Below are 22,721 nucleotides of genomic sequence, written 5' to 3'. Positions count from 1 at the left end.
TCCCTTTCTCTCTCATTCTAAAATAAAACCTCATTTTTTTGGAGCATTACAAAGACCAAAATATTTTCGGGGATGCAAACAGGTTAAAACTCTAAAATTGTACATGTAATTAGAAAAACTTCAATAATTTTCATTGTACCTGATATTTTAGTAGTCTTTGCTCTAGGTGATTCATACGTGAGATGAAGGATTTGGTAAAGTTTCATCGACCACACATTTGCTCTCCCGTCATTTTTTTCTCTCTACCCTTCTGTCCTCTTCTCCCTCTTCTCTCTCTCTCCCTCTTCTCCCTCACGTTTCTTCAAAGGAGGGCGGCAGTCCCTATTTGTACCCAAAAGTTATTAATTCTTTATCACTTATTATATTATATTATATATTATTCTATCTTGATGAGATTTATAATAAAATAATATATTTTGAAGAAGTTTGTTCAATTAATTATATTTAAATGATTAGTTTTAGTTCCGGTTTAGCTTTCTGTATAATCCTATAGTTCTAATTCATCCTTCATTGGGTGACTAAGATCTTAATCATGATTAGCATAATTTAATCTCAATTAGTTAATTACTAAATCCCCTAGTCATAGCTGAAATTTACAAGTTTGCCACTGACCAAAGACCATAATACCTCGGTCTTACTGGGTTTTGAACTATTTTAGCCTCCACAGCGAATTTCTTAACCATCGGTCATCAAATTTCTGTTTGGTTTGAAACATAAGCAAGGGTAGGCTGCATACTTTTTATATGTATTATTAGTTTAAAATTCTATGTAACGTCTTAGCACTGCTCACACATAAACACATTAGGGTTTAAGAACTTCTATGACTAAAACTGTAACTCATAAACTATGTCTGATGCCAAGAAGTTGAATGTTACAGTGTGTCTCAATGTTGTCCTTTGTGAGGGCTGTTCCCTGATAAACTATGAAATAACACAAAATACATAGTGCATATATTTGCATGGTCTGCCCTGCCATTGTGTTCTCCTTGTTCTACGCCTGACATTTGCATTGGTTTAGTGTTTTTGGAATGAGTGTGTCTATTGTATGTGCTAGAACAATACATCAAACTAGCTCTTGTGGTCATGACACTGGATTTATTGTTCTATGCCTGATTGCAGCCCAACTATGAAGTGCAATAGCTGATCCACCTCAAAAATGCCTAAAAATTTCGAGTGATTACTTGTAAATGCTTTCACATACTCGTGGATTGAACCCATCCAATTGATGAGTTCCAATTGCCGTCGTTTAGTCACATATCCGACATTATTTGGTAGGAAGTATTCTCACAACTTTTTGCATGAATTCTTCCCTAAGTCTCTATAAAGCATGGATCATGTCAGCATCACAATACGTCCTTTAATATGTGAGGCGTGATGGTCCTATGTCTTTTCACTAGGTTTAGAGCACAAGTGTGCGCGAATGACTTGAAGAACACAGATTGCATAACAGTTAACTTAATAACATAATCTATGTTACATAGGTACGGGTACGGGTGTCGGTGCGAGTACAGATACAGATACAGACCATTTTTAAAAAACTTGGGTGCGGGAGTACGGCCGTACATACACATGCATATATATATATATATATATATATAGAAGTTAAAATGAAGAAAAAAGAGGGAAGTGGGACATTAAAATGAGGGTTTCAAAAATTTTAACGTTAAAATGGTTTAAGAAGTTAAAATGTAAAAATCGTTAACATTAAAATTGGACAAATTTGGACTCAGTCAATATTGATCGAATCTGAAAAATGTCAAAAATGACCTTGGGTGCGTTGACCATACCCAGTACAGTCAACGCAGTACCCTGCCGTACCCGTATCGTACCCGTACCGTTACCCATTGTGACAGATAACATAATATATTATGAACGAGGTAAACAAAGAGACATAAACTCAAGCTTACTTACAAAACCCCCAAGCTACACCTGGAGAAACCACCAAAGGCATAAAGCCCCAAGGCTGTTTCTTTGCCTTCAAAGCTTGGCTTACATTGGGGCTTCGGCCTCGAATGATGCACCATTAACATCATGTTGTGCCCCAACCCATGTGACTCATGAAGATAACACTTGTGAGAATCGAAGCACCTATGAAAATCGAAGCAAAGTTATGATTTTCCACCATGCATGACTCGTAGTTGGCAAACTCGTGATCAGATTCGAATTGGCTGATGACCGGGCACTAGGTCATTGACTTGTCGACTCAGTCGAGTTTTAAAATAACCTGAATCGGGTGAGTCAAGACAAATCAGGCCGAGCCAGGGGTGAGTAAGGCCAAGTTGGCCCAAGTCAAGCAAAGATAGAGGCGAGTCGGGTGAAGCTTGACTTGTAGCTAGGTTTTCTGAGTTGACTCAAGCGATTCCAGAGCCAACTTGGTGACTTTGCCAACTATGGCGTGACTTCAGCCCGATCTCGACCCACTACCCAAACTCGACAGTATTAAATTTTAAAAAATATATTTTCAATATAAAATAATGTATAAATATAATTAATCATAATATATATATATATATATAATTATATATATATAAATCAATAAAAATAATATTAAAAATAAATTATCAAGTTGTATCGAACCGATTTGAGCCAACTCGAGCCCACAACTTATGAGGCCAACTAGAGCCCACAACTTATGAGGCCAACTAGAGCCCACAACTTATTAGGCTGACCAGGTGCCTAATTTTGAAGCTGAAGTTTAGACTCAAGTTACCCGTCAAGTACCCAACCAGATTCCAAATCTTTTTAAGTTCACCCACCAGCTAAGCTATGCCGAACACCCAATGAAATGAAAAGCTAAAACATGGTAAAAACCGGTAGGAGACTGTAGAGTGCAAACAAGAAATACACAAACGGACACTTTTAAGCGAACACACGGGAAACGGTAAGACGAATAGATACTTCGTGGGCCCCACAAATGCCTTCGTTAGCCCTGCGGAACTTAACGAGCATCCGTCGTTCTATGTGCGTCCTCGGCGAAATGCGTCGATAGTTCTCCGTCCATGGCATCGTCCAGCAGGGTCCACGCAGAGAGAGAGCCACTTTCATCTTACGAGGTAACCTGAAATCAGCTGTTCTTTTGATCAAGTTCATCCTTAAGCGTGGGCCAGAATGAATTTTGTTTTGGATGATCATGGTTTCGGAAGTGTACTAATTTTTCATTCTTGTGTGCAATATAAGATCATTTAGTTTCTATTGTTCCGGATTCGCTTTGGACGCATTGACACGTCATGAAGAGTTTATCCTGATCCCTGGTTGTTGTTAATTTGTCCGGATTTTTTATCCTCCATGGGCTTAATCCCGAGATCTGATGAAGTTGGTAGCCATCTGTTAGTATGAATTTTATATGAGGCAAACGCGATTTTGTAAAGTTCTTAGTCTTGCATTCTTCGGCTTAGGGATTGCACCTTATGGTAATGTTTGCAGACGTCGTTCCTATTGGGTCATGGATGATAGTGTAAAACTGAAGGGGGATGCAAGGGAGCAGTTTGTTCTTGTTGTGGTATTGGGCTTCTACTCCATATATGAGATCCATGCCTCCTCTTAGCAGAAGCTTTCATATGCATGGGGAACGCTTCATTGCAGTTGGCCCTCCTGGTGTTCTTGCACCACATGATGAGCCTGTGACTGCCACTCCGGCTAATTGAACCATTGCACTGCCTGACACCTGTGTTCCAAGCATATATCATCCAAATAGGAATGAGACATTTGGTGCCAGCCATTCACCAAGTCAACAAGTTGAATGTGTACTTTTTCTATGTTCATGATCGCTAAAGAGGAGGATTTTATTAATAATGCATAGAGAATGAAGAAATGGATGTTGTTCATATACAGAGGCTGAATGTCTTTCTTTTATGAACGGGAGAGCCTAAAATTTATTATGACTCTTGAGGGTTTGACGTGTTCAAAAGTTAAACCACCAAAGAATATGCTGAAGCATACATATTGTCCTGAAACAGAACGAGGCTCATGGAAGGAACATCGTCGCTTTAGTTTTTTTCTTTTCTAAAAATTGTTTTAGTTATTAATTGAAGGAAAATATTGGTTTTCCGCGGTTTTCTTGTCCAGACATGGAAATGTCACTGTCTAAAAAGAAAAGAGTAACTGTTGATATTGAAGTACACCCCATGCAACTTCTACCACTATGATATTGGTCAACCTTTACGAAAAAAGTCTTTAGTATCATCAATCTTATTAGCTGTAGCAGTTCTATGTTCAATAGTCTTTGGTTTATGGTGTTTAGTTTATGACACGATGTATACTGTGTTGCTTGCAGCCAGAAGGATTTGATGATTTTACACTTGCATCTTCATGGGAGAGGTACTGCACTTCATTTGTCTGATGGTTGCTTGATTTTAAATGCATATTTTTTCTGAAAAATCTCCACCAAATTGTTAAATTTCAGAAACAAGGACATCATTCTGATCTATGGTTTTTACGGATTTTGTCTTCAGATTCATATCAGAGATAGAGGCTACGTGTCGATTATGGCTAGCTGATGGTCCAAACAACTTGGTGGTAAGTTGCTTACTCTTAATTTTTGTCAGGTTTTAAGTGCATTAGTATTTCAATGGTCATTATATCTGTTTTACATTCATCATACTCTTGCAACTTAAGAAGAACAAGGAGTTATGTTGGCACAATAATAAGGCTTTTTTATATTTTTCACACTTACATGATTATGAGCATGTTTGATGCTACAGTTTGTCAGGGAACATGCATAACTGTAATACGTGATTTTGAAATTTTGATGAGACATACCTTTTTGGTTTCTCATCTTTAGGTAAACCTGTCCTTTATTGACCTTGACTTCTTTCCTGGCTTCATATCATTTTACTTCTTAAATCTTAAACTAACTGGAAGTTACATTTTAAATTATATGCTGAAAACCAATAAATTTTGTAAAAGCTAGCCAAAAAACATGGAGAATAATCGACTAAAATTCACCATACCTTGTGAATTTATTAAGGGTGCTCTTTTATTTTAAACATGCACCGAGTGTAATATACTTAATGGTCATGGCAAAGCAATCAGCGGTCATCATCCACTTTTATTTTCAAACTCTTCCATAGCTTGTTGGTTCTTTCTCTATTAGATAGATATGGCTGCAATATTTCTTTGACATATCCTAAGTCAAATGGACTCTTTATTTAGGGTTCTGCACCTACCTCGACCTGACGCAATTGCAGGTGCGGCTCTGACGCGCATCATGTGCAGTTAACACACATCACATGCTGCTGACTGCACCTGCCTCCTTCTTCTCTTATTTTTTCTTTCCCTTTCTTTTTTTCTCCTCTTTCTCTCTTTTACTTTTTCCTTTTTTGTTTTCTCTCTCGTTTGCTTTCCTCCTATTTTCCCCTACTCTCTCTCTCTTTCCTTTCAGTTTTTTTCAGTCACGCACATTTATCCCTCCTGCTCTCTCTCTCTCTCTCTCTCTCTCCCCCCTCCCCCTTATCCTTTAAAAAGGATGGCAACACTTGATTGTCCTTTTCAAAAGACGGCAAGCCTATCGACAACACTTGGTTCTCCTTTTGAAAGGACGACCAGTCTATCGTCCTTTAAAAAGGATGACAAGATTGCCAATATTTAATAAAACTTTATTTATTAATTGTAAAATTTTAAAAATAAACTAAAATTATCTTTAAATAAAATTTGTTTTTTAGAAAAAAAAGCATAATACACGCACACACATGCGCACACGCTCTCTAACTATGCCCTTACACCCAAATTTTTTGAGATGTGTCGTACTAGCACCCACTTTGCACCAGCACCGGCACCAGCACCCCGAATTCATGTGACATAGTATCATGCCTGACTTGTATGTAAGGAGATGTAGAGCAAAGTTAGAATGAGGTATAATTGGCTTGAGATTCCTCTTCACCATACAGGAAGGACTGATAGCTCTTTATTTTTTACTTCGATGGCATATAATATCATTTCAGCCACATGGGCACATTCTTTTTTGGTTTGGGTATGTCTGGCAATAATTCTTGGTGAGACCCTAAGTTGCCGAAATCGGAAGCTGGATATAGGTCAGTCAAATCCCTAAAAAGACTATTGGGACTAGTTTGTCCAAGTTTGTGACTAAACTAAAAGCAATAAGGCGATTTAGCAACAAAATACTTAAAGTCGTAAAAGTGGTAAAAACATAAAACATCATTCTGAGTCATGTAAACCACATAGTACATCCATTCCACATAACAATGCATATATATAGAGAGAGAGAGAAAGGAAGGGAGAGAGTACAAATCCAAAAGTGCAGAAACTATGGCACGTTGGACTTTTATAAAAGTTTTTTAGCTTTTAAAAAATTTTCTTACTTCAAAAAGCTAAAACAAAGCAAGAAAACTAACCAAATGTAAACCGTGTGGCTCCAAACCGCTAACTAGTTTGGACAATGAGGATGGACTAGTTGCCCAACTAGGCCCTAGCAACTTTCAGGCCACGGTCTAGTCCGCAGACCACTGACTAGGCCAACTAATTGGTTACTCAGTTGTTGAACAACCCAAGGTGGAAACATAAAGTAGATTTCAGTATGTTAACGGTTCAGGTATGATAGGATTTGGTGAGCTTCTTTGTTTAGGAACAATGGGGAAACACATGTAATTTTAGCTCTTAGGCTAAACTCTTGGGCTTGGGACATTGTTGTATTGCTGAGAACCACAAGTGCTCTGTTTTTCTGATGAGGCTTTCCACATCAGAAGCCTTGTTCAGAAAAACAAATAGGTATCAAACTTTGGCTTCATTGTGAATATGAGTATAATGTTATTGACAGTTCTAGGTTGGTTATAGATATCCACTGTTGCTCATTCCTTGCAGCGTAAGAATGCTCTTCAAGTTGGCTCTTTGAAGAACCTTTACAAGGTGAAGTTTGATTCCAAGTATGGCATGAAGTCCTACTGTTTGGAGTATTATTTTGAGCTGCACACTACTGGTACTTATTTATAGGTTTTCACTTACAATTACTTTAGTTTTGGCTTTAATGAAAGGGATTTACTATTGTTCAATTTTTGCTAAGCATTTATTGGGCATCTTATGTACAATTCATGAACTTTCCCATGCAGCTCACAATGCTGAGTGGAAGGATGAGTTACACAGTCTACAACTACAGTTTGGAGTAAAAGAATTTTTGGTAAATACCACATATTTTCTGCATGGCTGGTTTATCTTAATTTGTAGGAATTGAAGCTTCTCTTACTTAATACAAATGGAAAGTTTTCATGGCACTTTTCCACAAGGTAATTTCTCACTTAATATGTAACATAAAAAACAGGAGATGTAGGCATACATACAAAGTAATAATAAAGGGAGGCATACATACAAAGTAATAATAAAGAGCTTTAGTAGGTCCCTGAAATGCATACAAAGAATTGCCAATACAAAAGGAAAGGTCTCTCTTAGATCGATTGACAGATCTAGCCATTGAGAGTGCCCAACAGCTAGTGGACACTCTCAAGTCCCAACAACTAGGACAACAGTTTTGTAATGCCCTTTGTGCATTAACTTTATTGAAACAGAAAAAGGGAAGGGAAACAGACAAACTTGCAACAAGAAATAAAAAGAAAAGTATCATACATCCGTGCATATGTGTCAATATTCAATAGTATGAAAATGTCCCTCTCTATCTATCTATCTATCTATTCTCTCTCTCTCTCTCTCTCTATATATATATATATATATATATACACATATCTGAATCACATACACTATGGATGTGGTTACATGTGCGGGTATAGGGAGACTCATTTGGACATGGAGAGTTTTAGACAATGCAGGTACTGGAGTGTGCCATACATTTTTATAAGTTCATAAGTTAATAAGACATCAAACAACATATTTTATAAGTTCAATAGTTCATACATTTAATGAGCAGTATCCATATCATCTATAAAATTATCATCATCGTCATGTTTAGTTAGGTCATCTCCTTTATAGACAAAAGATTATTCATTGTCTTCCTTAGGCACACTATCATAAAATTTTCATTTTCATGAAAGCTAGCATTTGTGGAGACCGTTATCACAAATATCATTCTTGGATTTTTATCACTGAGATTTTCCTCAGCTATTAACTGGAAAATTTGCTTTCTCTATAAAATATTGAGGCTTAACAAGATTAGGAAATATAGAGTGAATAGACAAAATTATGATTTTCTTCAATGGTAAACCTTGAACAGTTTTCTTCGATGAAGAAGGACCGAGCTGTCTTTGCCTATCTCACATCAACTTTGTCTCAGGAAGTCCTTGTGAGTGTTCCAGATGAGTGTACATTGTACAACTAAAGAGTTACGGGCCAATTTAACAAGCACATGTTCTTGAATTTCTCAATTCAGAGTTATGTTTCTCAAGAAAGAATTTCAGAGCCTTAAAAAGGGATCTTTTATTATAGTGCAATGTCTTATAAATTGAAGGGTGTTGCTGATCATGGAGAGACAGTTTCCAGTTCGTGAGAAGGTGCAAAAAAACATGGCCTGTTTGGGGCCAGAGTACAATGTCCTCTCCACAAGATTATGATGTTTCCCCATTCTTCCTTCCTTCAAGGAACTCAGGCCCATACTGCTTTAGTATGAGATGAACCGTAAAGCTATCACTGTAGATCATATGTCTTTAGATAATTCTCATAATGTCAGATTTACTGGCTGAGAAGTCGACAAACCATCACCAGATCCATATGATTTTGTCTGGCAAAGGTTCAAAAATAATTTTTTGAATGCCTTGCATATCAAAATCATTCAAAAGCCTATTATCTTTATTGTCAATTGGGTCTTTGTTTACTAACCATATAATCATACTGTGAAAATTCATGTGGCCAAAATCTGACAACGTTACTTAAAATAAGACATTTTGCTTTTTTGTTGTGTTTTGGCATGGTGGAGCTTTAGTACCTGGCAGATGCAGTGTCTTGGCCTGCCTTTATTGATTCAAAAGTGAGACATGGTCAAAGCAGAACTTGAAGTCAACTAAACAAGTTTTGGTTGAACAATGGAAGGAGGATCTTGGTCCTTTTATTATTTCTCTCTCTTCTTCTTCCTCCTCATTTCTCTTTATCTTTCTCCTGCCCTTTCTATTCTCTCTCCTCTTTTCCCTTCTTATTCTTGGTCTTGCTTTTTCCTCTTGTGCTATGCTTCTTTGAAGGTTAAACCAAAGTTGGCAATGTTTTGGTGTATACATAGCCAAGTATGAAGCCAATTGTTTGGGTAGATAGGGCCTCCAATATATGATGATGATCATATATATATATATATATATATATATATATATATATATATATATATATATATATATATATATATATATATATAGTCTTCTTTATCTTTGTACTAAGGCTAGTTTAATCAGCTGTGCATCTAAAATGGCAAGTTTTGGCATGGTTCGGCTGACCTCAGTGAAATTTCGTGCTGGAGCTGTACCAGCACCAGCACCTGAGTCGTGTTGACGTGGGTGAAGCAGCATCCCTATGACATGAAATTCAAGTTGGAGGGTTCTGCTTTACTATTCTGCCCCTGAAGGTAGTCATATTCAGGAGTCAGAATGTACTAGAGCCTTTTTTGGCTTAGTCTACTTTAATATTTTTGATATATCAACCAGATCATGGTATGCCTTCCTTATACCTCCAGTTAGTGCAAATTGGATTTCTATTATAGTGTAAGCTTGAGACTTGATTGTTGTTAATACTTTCATGATGCATCTTTTGGCAACATTGAGTATGAGTCTTACAATCTTTTTGTTCTTCATGCATGTACCTTACCAGGTTATCTCTCCACTCAGTGCAAGTGGTGTCATTCTAGATGAACCAGAGGCCACAAAACTTCTCAGTTCTGTTGCAATTGCTTTGTCAAATTGTGGCTGGTGCGTATTTCGGAACACACATGATTTTGAGTTATTCCCTTTTTGTTGAATCCTTCAACCATATGGCTGTTTTATGTCAAGCACTCACATAAATAAACATTTGATGATATTATAAAGAACCTATTTCCTTTGACCACCCACACTACTCTTCCCCAACATAACAAAGAAAAGAAAAAGTCAAGTTGTTGCAAGGTTCAAGAATATTCTAATGAACTTCTAAAGCTGTCAAAATTGAAAATGTGATACAGGTCGTTCAAGCCCTCAAAAAGACTACTTAGGTGTTATATATATATATATATATATATATACACACACACACACACACACACACACACACACACACACACACACACACAAAATGTATACAGAAGCAGGTATATCCATACAAATCATGCATATGTAAATTCATAGTCAATTATTAGTAGGCTGGCCATGACGAGTGTAACTAGTTGACTATTTGACCAATTAGTTACTGATTTGATAACACTGATCAGTTGACAGCCAACTCAACTGACTAGTCAAATTAGTAGCCTAGTGGTCAGGATTTTGACTATTAAAACTAATATACTAGGGTATTGTGTGATGTGGTATAGTAAATATTTTGTATTAATCTGATATAGGCTGATACAACTTGGCATTTGTTTAATGATATGTCAGAGAATTTTCAATCATAGGCCAGTACTCTGAAACTGGTAGCATGACATGAGGCGATGCTGTTGGTCACACGGCAAATGCTGGAAGTTGCTAGCTAGAGTTGAAACGATTTGATCCACTTTCTAATACGGTTAATATACATATCTGGAATCTGAGTGAGATCTAATTCACGACTGAATCAGGAGACTCACAAATGTCAGACAAAAGAATTGTGAAAGAAGCACCTAATGAGCGTCTTTAGGAGATGTTGCATGGAGGAAGTATGACGTTTATGGTGTTAAAAGTTTGGGTTTTTTATGGCTTCCAAAATATTTTCGATTTCCATTGTGAGGAAACGACATCTAGAACATAAGATTTAGGCACACTTTCAAAAGTATAAACTATAAATGTCAAAGCTAGTAATGCTCACCCCCACGGCTTGTACCGGCTTGGGCTTGCACAGAGAGGTACTCATGTGATTTGAACTTTAACTCCTGTCCTGACCAATAAAGATTCACACGCTGCACCAGCTCCTTAGGGCTAGCTTCTGAAATGTTGATAGGAAGTGTTAAAATTACAAACTGAGGGAAGAGTTCCAATCAATGTCTATGCCATTTAGATCCAAAATTATCCCAAAGGAATTGGTTTTAACTTTTAACTAATAAACTCTACTGATCTTGATTCCAGAAATTTTAGTGATTAATTTTTATAAATATTATTATTCTGGAAAGGTTGGGAATTGCTCTCATGTAGCAAAAAGTACTAATATGACTCATTGAGCAAGAGAATGATATTATATATTATTATTAGTTCTGAATTTTGTTGACAAAAACATGTTTCTAATTGGTACCTGAGAAAGTCTCCACAATGAACACCCAATAAAGAAAAAAAAGAGTAGCTGGAAGAAAAAATAATATAAATTTAAGACAAAAATGTGAAAATGAAAAATTACATAAAGGTAAAAAAGAAAAGGAAAAATTGTCCTGCATCATTCTCAACGGGTGGGATGGAGGTGCTCATCCCCTTCAGCAATCTGCTCCCTTCTCTCTCCCTCTTCTCAGGGGGGTCACTCCCTTCCTCTCTCTCTCTTTCTCTCTCTCTTTCTTCTTCTTCTTCTTCTTCTTCTTCTTCTTCTTCTTCTTCTTCTTGTTTTCACTAATTGAATAGTCTTTTCCTAGTTGACATGGTCAATCAACTAGCTGCAAAAACCTGGCATTACAGCCTTTATGGCTAGGGACTATTTGGTTTTCTGTCGATTTAGTTGACTAGTCAGACCGACTAGTTGATGGTTGCCGATATAAGTCCCATGGTTGTAACTGTTTCTTGTCTGCTTATCAATTCATAGTCTTGAGGCCCTTATTTTCACAGCAACCCAAATCTTGGTAACTTTCTAGTAGTGCTTATTTTCTGGGTCTGTGTCTATCTTATGACATTTAGTTGATGATATAAATGATAGCAATCTTTCTTTTCTAATCTTATTTGCTTTAAGAAAATTCACGAAATTGTGGTGATTCTTGTTCTTATCCCTTTTCAGCAACTGGCCAGCATTTGTTCCAGTTCATGACCCTACAAGAAAAGCACATATTGGCATTCAAAATATGGGAATGATCTTTACGAGGAGATATGAAGCAGATCGTATTGGAAGTCAAGTCCCCATCAAGTTTATGCATTTGGAGGGAATCTATGAGTTATTCCTGTCAAAATTTGTAGGTGTTCAAGATTGTCGTTGTCTATATATTGGTTCATCCAGATATAATGTTTCACTTGGTCTTTAGGAAGAAGAAATTTGTTCATGCAGAATTATAGGAATTTATCTTCTGATTCCTGATGTAAATGTTCATATACCATACTCACAAATATTGGTGATATTTTGAAAATATTAAATTTTATTATAAAAAACTAAACAAATGGTTTCATTGGTAGGAAAAGTGAGGGAAAGTCATAATTTGTAATTATGTTATTATTCTGTATATATTTTTTATTTTTCTGAATTCCAGACAGTTTCCCAACAATCATATGTTTGGTTGGTTTTTTACTTGTATATATGTGTGTGTGTGTTATAAGTATAATTTTAGTGTGTGACTGGATTTATTTTGCCCTTTGCTTTTCTTTTTTTGTTTCACTTAGGGGCTGTTCGGTTGCAGGCAAAGGGACTTACCTTTCTGCAAAGCTTTTACGAAAAAATTGTCGGGCCCACTTGTCTTGCTTACATTACCTAAGATCTTGCCAAGTACTTGTTTTTTCACCTTAAAATGGTGCAAAAGTTTTTCCCTATAAAAGAAGAAAAATGTTTTGCCTAAACTTTTCTTTCAAAAGTTTGCATAGGCAAATTTTGCCTAATGGTAACTGTTGCCATCAATCAACGTATCCTTCGACATATTTTATTTTCTTTTTTGTTTTGTATGTATCCTTTTTTGTTGGGGTCAGTAGTTTTTGTCTTTGTTCTTTTATATTCTTTAAGATATTTCGGTTTTTTTTTCCTCTTTTATTGTACTCTTTTGTCCCTTCTTGTGCTTTTTCTTTTTTTCTTTTTTAAAGTGTAGCTAGCATTTTGCTACCTCAACTGTTAAGGCATACACAATAATTATCAGTTAAGTTGGCGATTATGCCATTGTGTACTTAAGGAGTTAAAGCCCCACTTTATGTTTGTTTTCATTGAAAATCTCTCATCAGCAAGAAATATGCTTTGAGGATGTGTCTTCCTTAAGCATACTTTTTGTGAGGTCTGTTACATGCTTTTTTCGGGCCTTTTGACTTCTACTTTTTGAGCATTTTTGTGTTTGGCTACTTGAGCCTTATTATATCCTTTTTAAGTTCTTTTAAGAGCAATTGTGCCTTATTTTTCATTTTTTAACACTTCATTAGATTTGGTAGAGCTTTCCTTCTGATTAACAAATAACCCACCATTGGCTACTTATGTAACGAAATTTATACCAGTCAGTTGTTGGGCTTCCTGTTTTTTATCTAGGGGCTGAGCTTGGTAGTAACCTATTTGCACCAAGGAACACCTTGTACTGTTAACAACAGGTCCATACTTTGACTAGAGATCTTTCTTTTTGTGTTGTGCGGCTTCAGTTAGTTGCATAGCCACAAATATCTTTTTTGGTCTTTTAATGGTGATGTTTTTCTTGGCTATTAATAGGAAATATCAATTTTTTGAGGCAAAGCTGCTAAAAAATAAAAAATATCTAAAAGATCATAGAGAAGATAATGAAGTTATGATTATTCTACAAATTTTCATGCAAGAAATTGATATAAATTCAAAATAGTTATTAAAAAAGGTTAAAGTGTTAAAACATTCCCAGAAAACTTTAAAAAGGATAAACAGTTGAGATGTTTTCCTTTGTTCATTTTGCTTGTTTTTCGCTGGTTTGTTTTGTTTTTTCAAAAATACTGTGATATTTGTAGCTATCAAAATTTTTATGTGCATGGTCTGTGTCTAATCATGAAGCAGACAGTTGTTTTCATGCTGTCAAACTTGGTCCTCTGCTATGTTTGGTTTGTCATCACTAGGATTGGACCTCTACAAGATCAAGTTGTCATGAACTGGCTGGAACATTGGATTCCTTATTTCCGAACCTAATTGCAAGTGCAATTGTGACCTTCAGCCTTGGGCTAATTAAAAGACAGGCTGAACCTGACATCAGCATCCCTTTTGCCTGGTATCACTAGGATTGGACCTTTTCATTCTTAGTGTGCTGTATACAGACTGTAACATTGGTTTGGCTCGTATCCTACTAAGTGCTGTACATAACATTGTGTATCTTCTGATACATTAGTTTACCTAATGTAACTATGAAGCAGAATGGTATGATGCACCCTGTCTTAGGCATTATTAATGATACACCCTTTCTCTCATATGTTATTGTAATATTTGGGGTTGAACATACATTATAACATAAAAAACTGTAGAAAAAGTTTTTTGAAGACTTAAAATAAGGTTGAATTTCATAAGGTTGAATTTCATAAGATTGAATATTACCTGTATTTTTCATGACAAAAGTTTTAATCATTCTTAAGAAAAGAGTGTGAATCCATGTGATTCAGTAGTCTACTTTTTACTCTTTAGCAAACTCAGACGTGGGCATGTGCAACCTCAACTGACCTTTTTTCTCCGCCCTTGCTCTCCCTTGGCCTCAGGCATACTTGTGCTTTTGGTCCATTGGCAAGCTTATTGGCACAACTACTTGAAGATACATTCTAAAAGCTTCTTGGGACCATAAATGAAGATCTCTGGGTATGATCTGTAAATGTACAGACATACTTTTTTGTCATCGTCTTATCCTGTAATGCTTCTATTTGAAGGGGTCATATGACAAATTCTTTTTTTTTCTGAGGTTCTGTCCATCTATTAAATTTTATATTGTGTGCTGAGAGGGTTGTTCTCTAACTTTTTTGTAACTTGTGAAATGTTTCTGTGTTGTCTTCTGCTCAAGTTCTTGAGAAGTGAATGTGGAAATTGCTCTGTATAATGTGCCAGGCCTTTGCCCGGATGGACTATGCAATACATCCAGCTGGGGTTCATTTCACAATGAGATTGACTTATAGGACACCCCCATATGATGATGATAATGAAGGTATCTATGTGGTTGCGGAGAATTCTGAATCTAATGGTAATTCCGAAGCTGTCTGTGTCAAAACACTATGGGATGATGACTGTCCTTGGGCTGAATGGTATTCTGCTGAAGATCCAATAAAAGGTACATAGCATCCTCAAGATCATCTTCAACTGATTGGCCAAAATCGTCTGTCGAGACCCCTGAGAATGTAGTCTGATTCCTTTTGCATATCTGCTAGCTTTGTTCATACCTATTGTGTATTTACACCACAGGGACACAGATATGTATTTAAGCATATGTATATACACATTTTACAGCCCATAAGTTCGTTCAGGTTTTGAGTTGATTGCTACATGGTCAAAAAGGGCCATTGGGAGTTCCACAGAAATGGCTGAATTTGAGAATGCTTCGACAAATGAAGCTGACCATTGGTATCTTGTGCCTATAGTACCAACGCACATGTAAGGCTTTACCATGTTCCTTTCTAGTTTTTCTATTTTTTTGTTCTTCTATCCATCTACTTGTCATCCCTTATTTAGTTTTCTTTTCTTATGTTAGGATAGAAAATTTCGTGCAACCTTATGATGTCATTTGTCTCTTATGTAATATTGCTTGTCTGTGAGCTAAAAAGTAGACAAAATTCGCCTAATAAATCATGCTGCTGTAGTAGTTGTCTAAGCTTAGCAGGCAAAGGCTCGCCCAGTTACCCACCTTTTCAATTAGGTCACCTGCTCTATCAAATAAAAAAAGAAAAGAAAAGAAATACCACAACGTAGTGATCCTCCATAGACCTCTTAAGTAAGTGAATAGTCAATGGCTGAAAGCAAGGTCAAAGGAAAGACCTACAGCTGGAAAGATAGTGGTTGGAGTAATTTCTGTGCTTCATCCTATAAGTTGTCAAGATTGGAACGACCATAGTCTGACTTGGTCTGAGTCGATTGACTATAAATAAATAAGTACATGTATTCATATGGAAATAAACGCACAAAAACAATACCCACAGAGACTTCACACAGAGAGAATGCACACATATATTTATAAGTCAGGGACTAGTTGTCTAGCCAACAACTAAGCTGACTAGTTCACTAGTCTGACCAACTGGTTTGAAACACAGGACGGTTGATAATCGACTCAATCTACTAGTTGGAGTAGTTGACTGACTAGTCCAGATTTTAATAAGTAGGATTTTAGTTTTTTACAATCCTCAGGATTTAGCCTACTAATGTCCCAGGATAACTTAGACACTCTTCCAACTAAGAGCATCCATATTTAATTGGTGTATAATCCATTCACAACTTCCATTTCTTTGTTTGTTGTGATAGTTTCCTTCTACGTGTTACTGCTCATAATGGTGAGTGAGTTCCGCTGATTCTGATGACGATCAATAGATTTTTACCAGGATCATTGGTCCAAATATTGATGTGGTTGGCTTCGCATCCCAGTTGCAGCTACTGGTCAATGCATTAAACACTTCTTTCGAGGCAAAGTTCATTGAAGATCTGGCATCAGGTTTGAATCCTTTATCTTTGCTAGCACATGATATTCATGAGTCCATTGGCATCTTATTGAAACTGGTGGGAATTACGTAGGCAAAGACACTAGGCAGTGCCTACGTAGCGATTGTGTCTAGAGCATAGGTAGTCCCAAGAAAATAGAAAAGCAATAAGGTTCATGGTTAAATCTTAACATACATTTAGACATCTTTGTAACAAAGAACATCTAACTAACTATCTGTATCAATGGAACAAGTAAAGCACACTGTAATGCATTAAAAATGTCATAACATGGTAATCACTGTAATTAAGGCATAAGGCATAAAGTGTAATGAAGTTAAGACAATTTAAATTTAAAGGCTATACAATACAGAAAAGTTCACATCTTGTACTCCTTAAAATATCTTAGTTAATAAAGCATGACTATACTAATTTCCTGAACCAGCTACTAGACCTCTACCATTACAAAGCAAATGTTTAAACTTAAACCTTAAAATTTCTCAATAGAAAAGCAGGAAAATTGTTCCTCAACATCTTCATTCCAACTTCATGAGGTCCTTCTTCGTGATTGTGCAGCAGTAGTGGTGATAACAATTGTTTTCTAAAATGGTAATGCACATGAGGTGGTAGAGGGTGTCATAAAGTGTAGGATCCCGAAACTTGTGGTAGACTAGATGCACTTGATTAGTCTTTAAAAAAAAAAAAATTGTCTTTAAAAACCGTCACAAAAGGTGCATTGGCCCTATCTCACCTAGGTGCAGGGTGTGGGTGCCGGTGCCGGTGCCGGTGCGGCACATCCCCAAAAATTTAGGTGCGGCAGTGCCGAGAATATTTATTTGTTATTATTAATTTATTATAATATCTATATATATATATATATATATATATAGACACACACACACATATAAGAATTAAGAAATTTAGAGTATACACTATAGTTTATACACTGTACACTACACACTATGGATAAATTATATATGAATATTATATATTAGGTACTTATAAGTTATAATGTATTGTATTGTGTATATGAATGTAACATATTAAGCATTAACATGCTTACAAAGTATAAACATTAAACAAGTAAACAAAAAATAATAAAACCATGACAAAACACTGAAATGAAAATAAAATGTTAAAACCTTTTAACGTTAAAAATTTTTAAAATAAAAAAATATCAAAAAAGGACAAAAATAGGCTTGACGAGGTTTGACTGCACCCGACTCCAGTCAAATGGGAATCGGGTGCATGTCCAAAATGGACAAAAATGATCAGGTGCGGTCAGCCGTACCCGACTCTTGTTGACCCAAGTCGGGTGCGAATCCGAGCCGCACCCGCACCCGAGTCTTGTCGACACAGGTGCGGCAGTCAAATTGCAGCATCCAGGTGACTTAGCATTGGCCAAATAGTTGTTTGGCCATGCTTTTAGAAATGGAATGCACATTTTATGACAGATACAGTGACAGCAATAAGTATGTACTCTGGTTAGTAAATCTAGAAGAGGGTCTATGTATGACCATGTTTCATGTCACCTAGGACTAGTTAGCCTAGGTAACTTTAATGCTTGGCATGCCTAGGATGCCCAGGTGCACCTTGACTACATATGACATGAATTCCATCCATTTTTCAACATTTTCTTCTGCTTCATCCCCATCAAACGTGTGTGCTTGCATAGATTGCTCTTCAAATTTATTTTCTTCTGATGGCACTCATACTGCTCGATATGTGCAGCTGATAACCAAACCTCTGATAACGGAAAGTCTTCCACCCTGGTACCTCCACCAACGGTTCTTGATAGAGTTCTTAAAGATCTCTTTCATGCAGGTGGGGTTATAGTTTGATGAAGTAATCATCTTTTTTGTTGAGGTTTATTTTTATTACTGCATTCTTGTTTTGTACTGATTTTTTCTTTGGCCAGTTCATTTTTTTAGTCTCTGTCTCTGAGATAGTGCTGTGCAAATGCTTCTTTTCCAATTTTGAAATACTTAATTTCCCCAATTTGCTGTTACTAAAGGAAATGGAAATCCAAAGAAATGGCTTGTCAATGCTGGGTCATTGACAAACATGAATGCTCTATAAATATCCTCACAACATAGGCATCAGAACAGCCAGAAGGAAAAGAAAAAGTGAACTTAAGGCCAATTGCAATATCAAACTCAATTGCAGTAAGGCACAATGCTAGATAAAAAAATAGAACATATTGAACACTGAATGCTTCGAAAGGCATGCATCATAAAGGGGGACTTATGCCTTTATATATAGTTAACAGGGGCTGAGAATCCAGCCGGCTGAGCTCCAACAGCACTAATTAGAACCGCTGCTGATGTTGATAATATTTTTTCGTATGCGTGCCTACTTATCAAGCAGGTTTTGTTCTTACAAATCTCTGTCCTTCTATGTGTGCAAGTCTTTATGAGACAAGTCCTGATAATCATCCTAGTGACTTCATTTCTTTGTTATTGTTAGTCTGAATTTTTAAATTTTCTTAAAATTTTCAATTTATCACACTATTCACAACTGAGCATGCTCTTGTAGAACCTAGACTTGACCTGAATTTGACCTGTTTAAAAGTATCTGCTTCTCTTGTTTTTTTTTCTTGATAGGAATTTACCTTTCTTAAGTCTGCACGTTCTTTCAATTTTCTACCCCTTTTTGTTGGACAACTTTCTTTTGGTTTGTTTTCTTCTTACTTTGTTTTATCTATTTTCATGAAAAATGAGAAAACAAAGATCAGAACATTAACTGATGGAAAATCTGCTTTGTTGAAACTGAACCTTTTCTGGTAAGTGCTAGATAAGATAAATGTGAATCATTACTCAACTGAGATTATTTTCTTCCATGGTCTTCCATGGTGTGTGTCCACGATAAAGTTCTCCAACTTCAATTTTCTTTCTTTTCCTTTTTTGCGATTGCCATGTCAAATCCTGCATTATTTAATTTTGTCTTATGGTGGGTATATATTTCAGTATCCATGCATTGCATCATTCTGTTTCATGCAAAATACATGTGTTGAAGTATGTTAGACGGGTCTCGGGACCGGGTCCGGATCCATACCCGATCCATCTTGTTGCCCTTGTTGGGCATTACTTAAGTCGTGTAACCCTAATCCTTACGTGTAATGAAATCTTAAGAGAGAGAGAGTCTGGCGGCTAGTGGGCAACCAGCTCCTCCTCATCCGTGGTTTTTTTCCCTCTTGTTGAGGGTTTTTCCACGTTACATCGTGTTCCTCGTATTCTCTCTCTGTGCTCGTGTTTCTACATGGTATCAGAGCCCACGAGATTGAGACTTTTTTGGTGATCGTGGAGTTTTCTTCACCCGCCGCTGATGCTGTCACCGTCGTCGTTTCCGCCGCTGCCGCCACCGCCACCGCTGTCTCCGACGCCGTTACCTTTCTGCTGCGTCATCCGACGACGCTGCTGTCACCGCCGCCGGCTCCGCCACCGGCGTCCCCGCCCTTGCTGCCGCGCCGTCGTCCTCTGCACCATCGCCCTCTGGGTCTACGCTGCTCCCATCCCTTCGTTGTCGTTGGTACTTCTCTTGTTTTACCGTCGCTCGTGCCCTTTGTCGGCCTGGTCTGAGATTATGGCAGCTTCTTCCTCGTCGACCGTCAACACCAATCAAACTGAAATCGGGGCTTATAGATCTGAGAATGTTCCTGTTCAGGTCATTACTCTTCGTCTCACAAAGGAGAACTATTTCACGTGGTCGGCCGCTATGACTATGGGGATTGCTGGCCGTGGTCGGATTGCCTATATCGATGGAAGGAACCCTGAACCGGCAAGGACAAGTGGTGTGTGGGACACTTGGTTTCTTGAGGATAATCAAGTGAAAACTTGGATTGTCAACTCTGTTTCCGCTGATCTTCAACCCCTTATTCTTCGGAAGAAGACTGCAAGAGACATGTGGGTGATTTTAGAGCAAATGTATGGCCAGAAGAAAACTGCTATTCGAACTTACCACGTAATGAAGACTGTCTATGAACTTCGACAAGGGAACTCTTCTGTCGCAGATTACTATGGAGCTTTGAAAGCCAAGTGGGACGAGCTTGACTATCATTCTGATATTCCTTGGCATTGTCCCCAGGATCAGGCACTTTATGTTGCTAAGGAATGGGAAAACAGGGTGTTTCTTTTTTGGCTGGTTTGAATGATGAGTTTGAAGGTGTTAGAAGCCAGATTCTGAATTCTGGAGAGGTGTCCCAGTATGGAAGATGTGTACTCCTGTATTGAAGCTGAAGAACAGAGGAGGCTAGTTACTACTGAGGGCAAGAGGGATCTCATGCCCTGTCCTGAGAGATCCGCTCTTGTGAGTCGTGGTCCTGGAGGCAATATTAGATCTCTTCGCAGATGCACTCACTGCAAGAAGACTGGTCATACCGTGGATTATTGTTGGGATCTTCATCCAGAAAAGAAGGGGAACAAAGGGAGGTCTTCTATTGGGAAGACGCTTGTGTCTGAGGTGCCTAAATCTAGTGGAGAAAAGGTCTCCATTTCTGCTGACCAGCTTCGTGAACTGAGGGCTTACTTGGGCCGGATCGATGTCAACCAGGTCGAGACATCTGATGAGACAAAGGCTAACCATGCACTTGCAGTTGTAGTTGTTGGTGATACAGGTAACTCTTCTGTGGGGAAATGGATTGTGGATAGTGGTGCTACTCACCACATGACAGGTAACCCTAAGTTGTTGCATGAGTATAAGTTATCTTCAGGAAGGGAACGAGTATCTCTCGCAGATGGTTCCTCTACCTCTGTGGCAGGCGAAGGGACTCTGTCCTTGTTGGACAAATTTCATGTGCGGGGAGCATTACATGTGCCCCAGTTTCTCTTAAAGCTTTTGTCAGTTAGTAAACTTACTAAAGAGCTGAATTGTGAACTCATTTTTTCTGCCAATCGTTGTGTTTTGCAGGATTTGGTGACATGGAAGAGGATTGGGATTGGTTTGGCGTCTGATGGCCTATATCATCTTCCCATACGCGTGGCCACGGCTCTGATGACAGCGATCAGCAAGACAGAAAAGCGAAGAGAAGATTGTCTTCAGTCCTTCTTGTACTGGCATGAACGCCTTGGGCATTTACCTTTTGGGATTTTGAAACAGTTGTTTCCAGATTTGTGTTCCTCTCTGAATTTGTCTTTGATTTCCTGTGATGTTTGTCAGTTTGCCAAACATGTGAGGGCTTCGTACCCCATTTCAACTAGTTGTGTTAATGAAGCTTTTTCTTTGGTTCACTCGGATGTGTGGGGGCCTTCGGGAATTCCTACCCGTCAAGGTTTTCAATATTTTATAACCTTTATTGATGATTTCTCTCGGATCACCTTTGTGTACTTGTTAAAAGATCGCAGTGAGGTTCCTCATGTCATAGAAACCTTCATTCTCCTTGTGCATACTCAATATGGTGGAACTATTAAAACCTTCCGGTCCGATAATGCCCGTGAGTATATGTGTCAGCCTGTTGAGGATTTTCTTCGAAAAAGGGGGATTGTACATGAAACGTCCTGTAGTTATACTCCCCCACAAAATGGTGTGGCTGAAAGGAAAAATCGCCAACTCCTTAATGTCACCAGGGCCCTTCTGTTTTAGAGAAATCTTCCCAAACACTATTGGGGTGATGCAGTTCTTACTAGTGCGTATCTCATCAACCACATGCCCAGTCGTGTGCTGAATGGTCGGACTCCCCATTCGTTACTGCCTGGAAGTCGTCAACTGTTTCTTCTACCTCCTCGTGTTTTTGGTTGTGTGTGTTTTATTCATAATCACAGTCCCAATGTTAAGAAACTTGATTTTCGGTCTATCAAAGGTGTGTTTGTTGGGTATTCCCCTACTCATAAAGGATACAGATGTTTTGATCCCACCACTGGTCGAGTTTATGTTACACGGAATGTTACCATCTTGGAACATGCCTCTTACTTTGGTGAGAATCCTCTTCTGGGGGAGAAGTCTGTGGTTAGGGAAGAGTATTCTCAGGGTCAGGAGATTCAATTTACAGATTTTTTGGACTACAGAAAAGCTGAACCTCTTACAGTTTATTATGAGCATGAGAGGGAGAAAGGGTGTTGTAGAAACACGCATCGAAAGAAGAGAAAGAAAAGTCACAGGATTTACGTGGAAAACCTCAGAAAGAGGTGAAAAACCACAGGGAAGCTCTAACCTAGGGGCAAAACCGCAACCCTAGGAGAGAGAAAACTTTATTCACTT

General features: G+C 37.7%; 1 protein-coding gene across 1 annotated transcript in view; it reads left to right on the top strand.

Annotated features, from left to right (window-relative positions):
- Positions 1–2,892: 2,892 nt before the first annotated feature.
- The window catches only part of LOC116254766 (uncharacterized), a 57,207-nt gene continuing 37,378 nt past the window's right edge, over positions 2,893–22,721 (top strand). The window contains exons 1-11 of the mRNA XM_031630334.2: positions 2,893–3,052; positions 4,273–4,316; positions 4,451–4,514; positions 6,816–6,930; positions 7,061–7,128; positions 9,747–9,844; positions 12,012–12,183; positions 14,958–15,177; positions 15,371–15,497; positions 16,436–16,545; positions 18,261–18,353. Of these exons, the coding sequence (XP_031486194.1) occupies positions 2,999–3,052; positions 4,273–4,316; positions 4,451–4,514; positions 6,816–6,930; positions 7,061–7,128; positions 9,747–9,844; positions 12,012–12,183; positions 14,958–15,177; positions 15,371–15,497; positions 16,436–16,545; positions 18,261–18,353 (1,165 nt within the window). The 5' untranslated portion in view covers positions 2,893–2,998. The remainder of the gene's footprint in view (positions 3,053–4,272; positions 4,317–4,450; positions 4,515–6,815; positions 6,931–7,060; positions 7,129–9,746; positions 9,845–12,011; positions 12,184–14,957; positions 15,178–15,370; positions 15,498–16,435; positions 16,546–18,260; positions 18,354–22,721) is intronic.

The sequence above is a fragment of the Nymphaea colorata genome, chromosome 5 (genome assembly GCF_008831285.2).
Source record: "Nymphaea colorata isolate Beijing-Zhang1983 chromosome 5, ASM883128v2, whole genome shotgun sequence".
NCBI lineage: Eukaryota > Viridiplantae > Streptophyta > Magnoliopsida > Nymphaeales > Nymphaeaceae > Nymphaea > Nymphaea colorata.
This window is presented reverse-complemented; position numbering and strand designations above follow the sequence as displayed.